This window comes from Salvelinus namaycush, chromosome 2, assembly GCF_016432855.1.
Source record: "Salvelinus namaycush isolate Seneca chromosome 2, SaNama_1.0, whole genome shotgun sequence".
Taxonomy (NCBI): Eukaryota; Metazoa; Chordata; class Actinopteri; order Salmoniformes; family Salmonidae; genus Salvelinus; species Salvelinus namaycush.
This window is the reverse complement of record NC_052308.1, coordinates 29,763,291-29,775,804: the sequence shown is the minus strand read 5'-3', so window position 1 is coordinate 29,775,804 and position 12,514 is coordinate 29,763,291. Positions and strand designations below refer to the sequence as shown.

At 42.2% G+C, this 12,514-nt stretch overlaps 1 protein-coding gene across 1 annotated transcript in view; it reads right to left on the bottom strand.

The window, feature by feature from the left end:
- The window catches only part of LOC120025252 (zinc finger protein 385A-like), a 60,370-nt gene that overhangs the window by 31,893 nt on the left and 15,963 nt on the right, over window positions 1-12,514 (bottom strand). Inside the window, exon 2 of the mRNA XM_038969741.1 lies at window positions 935-1,045. Coding sequence (XP_038825669.1) covers window positions 935-1,045 — 111 coding nt within the window. The remainder of the gene's footprint in view (window positions 1-934; window positions 1,046-12,514) is intronic.

Below are 12,514 nucleotides of genomic sequence, written 5' to 3'. Positions count from 1 at the left end.
AACCATCCAAGATCCTAATCACTTTTCCATGCCGATGGAACAAACAGCTCAGAGTAATCCCACAAGGGCCACACACGCACACACACACACACACACACACACACACACACACACACACACACACACACACACACACACACACACACACACACACACACACACACACACACACACACACACACACACACACACACACATACACACACACACACACACACCATGGTTGTATCATGCTAATTAGCCCAGCCCTGGAGCCAAAGAACTGTTGTGGATGTATATCTTATGATTTATTTGTTTTTCAACTGTGAAAGTATCAGTAAACACCGCTGGCAGATTTATGGGGACACTTAAACCCCCTCTTCAGTTGAACCACTTCATTCTTTAGTTACGCTCCCTCAGTCATCCTATTTTTGGGTTGGTGCCCTGTCCCAAGACTGATATGCTGGAATGTGCTTTGTGTAATTCACCCTCACTTACCCTTCACAAGCCCTCTATCACGACCCTCCCCATGATGCACTGTCCTATTGTTTTCTATCCGTTATATCAGAAGCACTCGGTTGTTGTTCTAGTGTGATTCCTCTCTAAGACATCCCCACAGTTACTCACTCACACAATCCAACCTCAACATCTCAGGCCCCTGGTCTCTCGTTCCCTAGCCTCCCAGAACACAGTTGCATAATATTCATAACTCCTTTCTGGGAAGTGCCAGCAAAATGTAAGATAAGCAGGGCTGCCCAAAGGCTAAAAGTGGAGCCTAGAAATCACAGACACAGTTCTGACCTGACACCTGCTCCAGCAGTACAGTCAATCACTGACATTACATCAGGTTATGATGTAGTCCATAGATAGATGTGTGGAATACTAAGATAGAAGGCCTGGTAAATGTGTGGATGGAGGGATGGATAGATGAATGGATAGTGCCTTTCTAGCTTACCTCTGAGTTGAAGCGGATCTGGCAGACGTTGCAGGAGATGATGGGTCGTTTGGTCTTCATCATGGGGGGGCCGAAGGTGTGGTTCATCACTGCCTTCTGTACCGGGTCCATCTGGAGGGAAAGGGGATGAGGCAGAGGGGAGAGGGATTATATAGAAAATCTAATTACTCTGAGTAGGGGAGCAGATAGACATATTAGGTTACTGTGCCATGGTGGTGGGCTGGTAGCAGAGTTAGGCTATCTAATGAAACACTTTGAGAAAAGCCCCTATTGCGGGAAAATCGGTAGAGAGAGCGAGAGAGAGAGAGAGAGAGAGAGAGAGAGAGAGAGAGAGAGAGAGAGGGGTGAATGAATGAAAAGGAGAGCGAGTTAGAGAAAGGGAGAGAGCCTTGATTGATAATGACAGGAGAGTGTGTTTTTGTTCAACAGCAGCTGCTGGACCTGTCTGTGACTTGGGTCTTGGGTGGGCCCCAATTACAGACAGGGGGCCCTGATTACAGACTCCCCATCCTACATAAATTATCCCTTTGTTTTTGGGCTTTTGTGTACCATTGGAGGCTCCTCAGAAGAGGAAAGGGAGGACCATCCTCAGTGAATTTCATAAAAATGTAAATTGTAAAACATTTAAAAAGTTATCTTTTTTAGATAAAACTATACTAAAAAGATTCACTTGTCACCAAATAGCACAGCACACTGTGTTGTAATGAAGGTCTACAGTAGCCTCAACAGCACTCTGTGGGGTAGCACCATGGTGTAGCCGGAGCACAGCTAGCTTCCATCCTCCTCTGGGTACATTGACTTCAATACAAAACCTAGGAGGCTCATGGTTCTCACCCAATTCCATAGACTTACACAGTAATTATAACAACTTCCGGAGGACGTCCTCCAACATATCAGAGCTCTTGCAGCATGAACTGACATGTTGTCCACCCAATCAAAGGATCAGATAAGGAATCTAGTACTGAAAGCATAAGCTACAGCTAGCTAGCATTGCAGTGCATAACACATGGTAAGTAGTTGACTGAAAAGAGAGAGAAAGATAATAGTTGAACAGTTTTGAACAAATTCATTTCTTCCAAAATGAAGGAGAAGCAAGAAGAGAGATAGAGAGACAGATTTCATTTTTTTTTCACTGCCACTGCAACAAAACAAAAAAATACAGTACATTCGGAAAGTATTCAATCCACTTTACTTTTTCCACATTTTGTTACGTAACAGCCTTATTCTAAAAGAGATAAAATATAATTTTTTCTCATCAATCTGAACACAATACCCCATAATGACAAAGCTAAAAACAGGTTTTTAGAAATGTTTGCACGTTTATTAAATATAAAAAACAGAAATACGTTATTTACATAAGTATTCAGACCCTTTGCTATGAGACTAGAAATTGAGCACAGGTGCATCCTGTTTCCAATAGATCATCCATGAGATGTTTCTACAACTTGATTGGAGTCCACCTGTGGTAAATTCAATTGATTGGACATGATTTGGAAAGGCACACACCAGTCTATATAAGGTTCCACAGTTGACAGTGCGTGTCAGATCAAAAACCAAGCCAAGAGGTCGAAGGAATTGTCCGTAGAGCTCCGAGACAGGATTGTTTCGAGGCACAGATCTGGGAAGGTTACCAAAACATTTCTGCTGCATTGAAGGTCCCCAAGAACACAGTGGCCGCCATCATTCGTAAATGGAAGAAGTTTGGAACCATCAAGACTCTTCCTAGAGCTTGCTACCCAGCCAGACTAAGCAATAGGGGGGAGAAGGGCCTTGGTCAGGGAGGTGACCAAGAACCCGATGGTCACTCTCACAGCACTCCAGAGTTCTTCTGTGGAGATGGGAGAACCTTCCAGAAGGACAACCATCTCTGCAGCCCTCCACCAATCAGGCCTTTATGGTAGAGTGGCCAGACAGAAGCCACACCTCAGTAAAAGGCACATGAAAGCCTGCTTGGAGTTTGCCAAAACGCACCTAAAGACTCTGAGACCAGTAGAAACAAGATTCTCTGGTCTGATGAAACCAATATTGAACTCTTTCGCCTGAATGTTAAGCGTCACGTCTGGAGGAAACCTGGCACCATCCCTACGGTGAATCATGGTGGTGGCAGCATCATGCTGTGGGGATGTTTTTCAGTGGCAGGGACTGTAAGACAAGTCAGGATTGAGGGGAAAGATGAATGGAGCAAAGCACAGAGAGATCCTTGATGAAAACCTGCTCCAGAGTGCTCAGGACCTCAGACTGTGGTCAAGGTTCACATTCCAACAGGACAACAACCCTAAGGACACAACCAAGACAATGCAGGAGTGGCTTCGGGACAAGTCTCTGAATGTCCTTGAGTGGCACACCAACTGGAAGGAACACGCAACACTATCTGTGGAGAAAAGAAGGCACAGCACACCAACATCGAAATCTCATCCCAACTGTAAAGTATGGTGGAGGGAGCATCATGGTTTGGGGCTGCTTTGCTGCCTCAGGGCCTCGACAGCTTGCTATCATCGATGGAAAATGAATTACCAAGTTTATCAAGACATTTTTCAGGAGAATGTTAGGCTATCTGTCCGCCAATTGAAGTTGAGTGATGCAACAGGACAACGACCCAAAACACAGAAGTAAATCAACAACAGAATGGGTTCAACAGAAGAAAATACGCCTTCTGGAGTGGCCCAGTCAGAGTCCTGACCTCAACACTATTGAGATGCTGTGGCATGACCTCAAGAGAGCAGTTCCCACCAGACATCCCAAGAATATTGCTGAACTGAAACAGTTTTGTAAAGAGGAAGGATCCAAAAATCCTCCTGACCGTTATGAGGGTCTGATCCACAACTACAGAAAACGTTTGGTTGAGGTTATTGCTGCCAAAGGACGGTCAACCAGTTATTAAATCCAAATTCACATACTTTTTCCACCCTGCACTGTGAATGTTTACACGGTGTGTTTTTTGTGTTTTGTTAGTTTAAGTAGACTGTTTGTCTATTGTTGTGACCTAGATGAAGATCAGATCAAATTTGACTACCAATTTATACAGAAATCCAGGTATTTCCAAAGGGTTCACGTACGTTTTCTTGCCACTGTATATATATATATATATATATATATGTATAGATGTATGCCCCAGGAAGCCCCCACACCCTAGATGGAAGACCCCAGGAAGACCCCCACCAGCTAACTCTGACACCGCTGCTGAAAAAAATCCTAGGGGAACACTGATACCACTAACAACTCCCATTAGGGTTGGACAGACCATGATAACAGACAACTAAAATCTGATTTGAGTAACGTCTTCTTAGACGAATGCACAAGGCTTTTACAGTATGTGTAGATTTTTTTTAATAACGTTTTAACACTTCACTGCTCTTAAGAAAGGCATGTTGACCATGTTGATCAGACTCAAGCCATCCCAGATAGCTGTTGTTTACAGTATACCCTGACCAAAACGGTCCCAAACAGGATAAGTGGGCATGCTGAGGGTTCTGACCATTCTGCTAGGTAACTACAACCCAGGCTGGGTGTTTCTCCACTCTGCAGCCAAAAGCACGTTGGGGTTTTACTTAACTTCTAATCACTGACTGCTGCTGTGAAATTACGCTGCAAAATGAGAGTCTATTTTCACGTTCAACTTCCAAACACCAGGTTAAGGTGTAATTATACTCCCATATGTAAGTGGTTCAATAACAGTTCCTGGCAATATTTATACTCCTCATCTTTAACCTTGAGTTTTCTTTGTTCCCTTAATCACAACGCACTTCAGAGTGCTCACTCTCCCTCTCCCTTTATCTCTCTCTCTCTCTCTCGCTCTCTTTCCCTTCTCTCTCTCCTGATGTGTTATAAGGATATTCAATCCCAGAGCCCCCCACCTACCACTTCCCACCCACCCATCTCTCTCTCTCTCTCGCTCTCTCAATCCTTACTCTAGAATACAGCTGTCTCTCCAAATTAATTTGTTTGTATTCACCACTCACTCTCTATATACTGTATGCCAACAACAAGGTGTTCTGTGAAGTCACAGTGTGTGTGCGCACCTATTCATGTCCTATTGTCAATTTCGGTTAGCCATCTTTGTCTCATAACATCTCTCTCTCTCTCTCTCTCTCTCTCTCTCTCTCTCTCTCTCTCTCTCTCTCTCTCTCTCTCTCTCTCTCTCTCTCTCTCTCTCTCTCTCTCTCTCTCTCTCTCTCTCTCTCTCTCTCTCTCTCTCTCTCTCTCTCTCTCTCTCTCTCTCTCTCTCTCTCTCTCTCTCTCTCTCTCTCTCTCTCTCTCTCTCTGTAGCCCTCTTCCTCTGTTTGTCTAGCTGTTTTGAACAGGCTGATTGATCTCTCTCCCTCCACCCTCTCTCCACCCGTCTCTACTTCCTCTCTGCCATTATGACCTCACTCATTAAGCCACTTTTACGTCCCTTCTTTCATTCCCTCCTCTCTTCATACCTCCACCCATGGCTGAACTGTACACCATACGGGGCTGGCAGAGAAATCATTATATACTCTAATCTGTACTCTTGATAGAGGTGGGGAGCACTCGCTCCATGGGATAGTATGATACTGTATGGTGTGTGGTGTGTGGTGCACCCAAACTCTTTAGAAGTGAATCATGGAGCATTCAGTGTAGCAGCCAGCCCCACAGAGCATCAGGAACTTGTTCCCTCACTGCACTGCCTGTTTATTGTCCTCATTATACATTTATATTCTATTTTATTTTTATTTGACCTTTATTTAACTAGGCAAGTCAGTTAATAAGAACAAATTCTTATTTACAATGACGGCCTACCAAAAGGCAAAAGGCCTCCTGCGGGGAAGGGGTCTCTGAGGGGCCAAAGACCCCTCAGAGACACCAATACTCCTTAGCCGGCCCACAAGAATGGAATGGTCTACCGTGTCAAAAGCTTTGGCAAAGTCAATAAAAATAGAAGCACATCATTGCTTAGAATCAATGGCAATGGTGAGATCATTTAGGACCTTTAAGGTTGCAGTGACACATCCATAACCTGAGCAGAAAGCAGATTGCTTACCAGAGAGAATACTATAGACATCAAGAATCCACTCAGTTGATTATTGACAAGTTTTTCCAACACTTCTGATAAACAGGGCAAAATAGAAATTGGCCTAAAATGTAAATGTAAAATAACAGTTAGGATCAGCTTGATCTCCCCCTATAAATAAAGGATGCACCGTGGATCCCTTCCAAGCAATGGGAACCTCCCCAGAGAGGGGATACAGGTTAAAAAGGTCAGAGATAGACTTGGCGATGATAGGGGCTGCAACCTTAAAGAAGATAGTATCTAAACCATCTGACCCAGATGTTTTATGGGGTCAAGTTTAAGGAGCTCCTTTAGCACCTCAGACTCAGTGACCGCCTGCAGGGAGAAACTTTGTAGCGGGGCAGGGGAAAAAGAGGGAGGAGCATTGGGGCTACTCGCATTAGAAGGGGTGGGAGATGAGGAAATGTTGGACAAGCAATGAGGCAAGGCTGAGTCAAATAGGAATCCAGACATAATGAAGTGGTGAGTAAAGAGCTCAGTCATGTGCTCCTTGTCAGTAAAACCACATCATCAGCATTAATGGACATGGGCAGCTGTGAGGAGGAGGGTTTATTCTCCAGGTCTTTAACCATTTTCCAGAACTTCTTGGGGTTAGACCCACAGAGAGAGAACTGCTCCTTAAAGTAACTAACTTTGGCCTTCCAGATAGCTTGAGTGCACTTATTTCTCATTTGCCTGAATGAGAGCCAGTCAGCCTGAGTATGTGTGTGCCAAGCCTTTCGCCAAATGGAATTCTTGAGGTGGAGTAACTGCCAGATCACAATATCAAAAAATAAGGTCCAAGCGTCTTCGACAGAGGGGATCAAGCTGATTCTTTACCAATTTACAGAGGCCAGGTCATGAAGGAAGGCTTGCTCATTAAAGTTTTTTAGCAAGCGTCTATGACAAATCAGGACAGGTCATTTCACTGAGCAGCCATTACAAACACAGGCTGTAAAACAGTGATCACTAAGGTCATTACAGAAAACACCAGACTGATACCTATCAGGATTTTTTGTGAGGATAACATCAAGGATAGTAGCCTTTTCTGGGTGTTCGGAGTCATACCTTGTGGGATTCGTAATAATCTGAGAAAGATTTAGGGAGTCCCAATGCTTTAGGATTGGTCAGGTGGTTTAAGCATGTCCCAGTTTAGGTGACCTATCAGGACAAATTCAGACTTAGTGTAAGGGGCCCTGAGAGAGCTTAGGGGAGGTAAGTTACAGGCTGGTGCTGAGGTTGGACGAGAACACCCAGCAACAGTCAATAAAGAGTTATTTGAAAGTTTAATGCTTAAAACCAGCAAATCAAATTGTTTGGGGACAGATTTTGTGGAGACAACCGAGCACTGAAGGTGTTCCTTGGTAAAGATTGCCACTCCACCACCTTTGGAAGATATGTCTTGCCAAAAAAGGTTATTACCAGAAAGGTTAACATCAGTGTTCAAAACACTCTTTCTTAACCACGTCTCAGTAATGACCAGCACATCTGGATTGGAGCTGTGAACCCACACTTTCAATTGATACATTTTATGTAATAAGCTTCTAGTGTTAACGTGCAGAAAACCAAGGCTTTTACGAGAGCAGAAATCAGTGAAACAGATATCAGAGCACAAGTCAGAATTGGGGATAGCAACAGTAGATGGGCTAGGGTGTACATGCACATTTCCAGATATCATCAGCAGTAATACAATCAGGGCACGGCAGAGGACAGGGAGAGCTCTGCAGTGTTGATTTTTTATGACATTTGAATGTGCATCAGATGGCAACAAGATCATATTGTAGAGCAATTTCAACAGGTAACATGAATACAAAGCCGGCGAGAGGTAGTTAGAATAGGACGGGAGGCCAAGAGTCTGTGTAACCAATAGAGAGTCAGAGTCCCGTGTTTGGGAACAAACATATTCTGTCCCATGGTTGGGTAAACAAGCAAGTTCATAGTCAACAAATCACGCAGGTGTCATGAAACAAATAGCATAAACACAAGAAAAAAATATGACAACTTGGGGCTAATCGTTGTAAGTTCAAAGAGTCAATCACCCCAACAAGATATCTTGAGAGAGTACCTCTCTATGAGTCCAGTAGGCTATAAAAGTATGAGATAAAATAAATAAATAAATAAATAGTAGGCCTATAGTAGTTAATTAAAGTGTTTCTGAGTAAGCTCACATAATAAGCTTCACAAGTTAATTAGCCTACCTAAAATTCTGATCAGTACAAAGTCTGCAGTGTGTGTGTACGTTTTTTATTTTATTTTTTTATTTCACCTTTATTTAACCAGGTAGGCTAGTTGAGAACAAGTTCTCATTTGCAACTGCGACCTGGCCAAGATAAAGCATAGCAGTGTGAACAGACAACAACACAGAGTTACACATGGAGTAAACAATAAACAATAAATAAAAGTGCGTGTGTGCTGGAGGCGAGCGAAAGCTCGGGAGAGAAGGGGGAGTGTGGCGGGGGTACCTGTACCAGACAGGGGGAGACAGACCAAGGCAGAAGGCGAACAGATCGCCAGGTGGAATCCAAGCAGCAGCGCAGCAGGCAATGGGAGTAGGTGTCACACCCACTTGTTAGAAGCTTTTTTCTTTTTCCGGGAGGCAGATTCCTTGTAGAAAATCCCAGCTAGCTAGCTAACGTATCTAGCAAGTCTCTGTCCACTGTTTTTTTTTCCACGGGCAAAATGAGGATTTTAGCTAGCTATATCTCTTGAGTTTCGGCGAATGGTCCTTTATGACGCCCATACAAAGTTGTCCTGTGGCTGTTGTATTTTGTATTTTGCGATGTCAAGGCACTCCTTTCTGGAGTAAATCTTCTGATGTGATCAAAGCAACAATATTGTTTCTTATTAAGGTAATTTACAATTGAAGTGTCCTGGCTGCATATCAGTTCAAAAAGAGATGAATCCAGAGGGTACTTTACTGTAATGACCACTGCACAGAGAGAGGGGGCTTCAAAGGCCTCTGCATTTGGGTGGGGGAGGCTGTGAAACTCTCCTACCATTGTTGGGCTCAAGGGCTTTGACACCTCTCACTTCAGACCTCGGTACTAATTGAAGTTGCAGCCAGATAAGTTCTGTCCTAGCAAGCTTGGTAGCCTTAACTTAGAATTCAGTCCTTATAGTAGAAATATATTATTGTAATTGATTTTTCTTCTTGGCTTTAAAAGTAGCATCAGACTAAACATTACTCACTCATTTCCAGGTTGAATAGTGTTTTCAGGTTTCTGTTTCTTTTGCTGGTCGTTGGTTTGGTAGTAAGTATTGTTCCAGGTAATTTTGTCTAAAATCAGGTTGTAGGTTTGGAGTTTTGATTTGGAGTGAAGGTTATGTTGGCTACAGTTCCCCTTTTTTGACTATGTTATTGGTGTCCGAGCTGAGCAACCCCTATCTGAATACTTTCCGAATGCACTGTATATACAAGGAGTACCAGTACTGACTCAGTGTGCAGGGGTACGAGGTAGTTTAACTTGTTTTTTATAGCTGAGGCAACTGGGGAAAGATTAAGGTTCTTCCTTCTCAGCTACCCATACTTGATTCATTTCCGAATAGGCTTGTCCAATGACCCATGGCGGAGGTTAAGCACAGACTGTTACAATAACAGGTCCTCATCAGAATGTCACTCATTATCTGACAACAACTAGGAAACTTTAGTGGTTCTCTCAATCTCATACATTACTTATCAATGTCTGTGAAGTTTCTATCAAATTCTTGTGTCTGCTCGGTCTGGCGTACTTTCAGCCTCTGTTCTAGCACCCTCTAGAGGTTATCAGGGTAAATATGTTCTGTCATACTCAGTCTCACTAGCTAGGTTTCCATCCAATTGGCAACACATTTTCATGCAAATATTCTAAAATCCCAATAAAAACAGTAAGCACATTTTCCCACCAGAGATGTGTTTCCATAAAATGGACTGGTTGCGGATAAAGGCTGTACGTGATGATGTAGTGCACATAAAATACATTTTGCGGGTTTAATCCCCATGTACCGAATAAACAATACAAGTTAAATGGGTTTCCATTGCATTTTCAACTCTACTGATGGATTTGTCACAAAAAAATGTAGTTATATAGCGAATGTGTCCATTCTGGTATTGGCACATGCGCTCTAGTCAACAGCTCGTGGACAGACTGTAGTGTGGGTATAGCCTACATGATGAGATTATTATCAAAAAATAAACATAAAAAGAGAAAGATTATTTTAATTTGTCAAACGGCAGCCAAGCATTAGATTTATTAGGATCCCCATTAGCCGATGCCAATGGCAATAGCTAGTCTTACTGGGGTCCGACACGTAACGAAAAAGACATTACAGACAAAATACTTTAAAATATACATACATTAAAAAACATTAACGTGTGTGTGTGTGTGTGTGTGTGTGTGTGTGTGTGTGTGTGTGTGTGTGTGTGTGTGCATCTATCAGTTACACATGCATGTCAGTACATACACAGAACAAGTAGGTCACATGGGGGAGAGGCACTGTGCTGTGAGGTGTTGCTTTAATTGTTTTTTGAAACCAGGTTTGCTGTTCACTTGCTTTTTGCCATATAAGATGGAAGGGAGTTCCATGCACTCGTGGCTCTGTATAATACTGTACATTTCCTTGAATTTGTTCTGGACCTGGGGACTGTGAAAAGACCCCTGGTGGCATGTCTGGTGGGGTAAGTGTGTGTGTCAGTGCTGTGTGTACATGAACCTTTTCTCAATAGGGGGTGCTGTTGGCACTTTGTAATAATTTCGTTCCCAAATTAAACTGCCTCGTACTCAATTCTTGCTCGTACAATATGCATATTATTATTACTATTGGATAGAAAACACTCTCTAGTTTCTAAAACCGTTTGAATTATATCTGTGAGTAAAACAGAACTGGAGTTAGAGCAATTTTCCTATGAGGATGTGAGAATGCTGAATTCTGCTGGCTGTTCTGAGATCCGTTTATAAATCTGCCTGTCTTCTATTGGTTGAGATGCACTGCATACGCCTTCCCCTGGATGTCAGTGAATAGTGAGAATTGAAATGGTGTTGCTAGGCAGATCTGAGAGCTTATAAATGGGCTGGGAACGTGGGGTCCGTCCTTTGTCCTCTTCGCCAGGACGCAGAAAGGACCTCTGGCTGTCGTTATAGAAAGCTCCCTTTATAGCCCTTAGATATATCCGGCTCTGTTTTTATTCGATATAGGTGTTAAAGACATCATAATGTTGTTATATTAAACCGAGTTATATCAGTTTATATCATTATATTGCGATTTTCGGATATTTATGCTGCGTTTTAGGGAGTTGGACACGTCTTTGCCACATGGCTAATGTTTACTGCTAATTCCAACGTTGAAGGCGACAATCTACAACCGAGCAACGATTCTTTTGGACAAAGGACACCTTGCCCAAGATTCTGATGGGAGCTCATCAAATAGTAAGAACTATATATGATGTTAATTCGTTGTTCTGTTGAAAAATTTAAAATTCATATTCCGCCATTAATCTCAGTGCGGTCTCGCTTTAACGCACGCTGTATGTCGTAGTAACGTTAATTTTAAAAATCTAACACAGCGATTGCATTAAGAACTAATGTATCTTTCATTTGCTGTCCAACCTGTATTTTTTAGTCAAGTTTAGGATTAGTTATTGATTAGACTAGGTGCCTCTCCCAAGATTTCTCCCGACATATTGTTGGCAGTTTGGCTACTTTTCTCATTGTATAACCACGATTTGTGCCGCTAAATATGCACATTTTCGAACAAACTCTATATGTATTGTGTAATATGATGTTATAGGACTGTCATCTGAAGAAGTTTGAGAAGGTTAGTGAAAAAATTAATATCTTTTGCTGGTTTATTCGTTATCGCTATTGTTGGCCTGAATCAATGCTGTTGTGTGGTTGGCTATTGTAGTAAGCTAATATAATGCCATATTGTGTTTTCGCTGTAAAACACTTAAAAAATCTGAAATATTGGCTGGATTCACAAGATCTTTGTCTTTCATTTGCTGTACGCTGTGTATTTTTCAGAAATGTTTTATGATGAGTATTTAGGTAATACACGATGGTCTCTGTAGTTATTCTAGTTGCTTTGGTGAGAGTTGTGATGGTGGCTGCAATGGTAAACTATGATTTATACCTGAAATATGCACATTTTTCTAACAAACATATGCTATACAATAAATATGTTATCAGACTGTCATCTGATTAAGTTCTTTCTTGGTTAGTGGCTATTTATATCTTTATTTGGTCGAAATTGTGATAGCTACCTATGCAGGAAAAAAATGGTGGGAAAAAAAAGTTGTGTCTTTTGCTATCGTGGTTAGCTAATAGATTTACATATTGTGTCTTCCCTGTAAAACATTTTAAAAATCAGAAATGATGGCTGGATTCACAAGATGTGTATCTTTCATCTGGTGTCTTGGACTTGTGATTTAATGATATTTAGATGCTAGTATTTACTTGTGACGCTATGCTAGGCTATGCTAGTCAGCTTTTTTACTGATGGGGGTGCTCCCGGATCCGGGATTGTGATGAAGTAGAAGTTAACTATGCAAACAACTTGGGATTTCCAACACATTAATGTTTTGTATAAAATAAGAA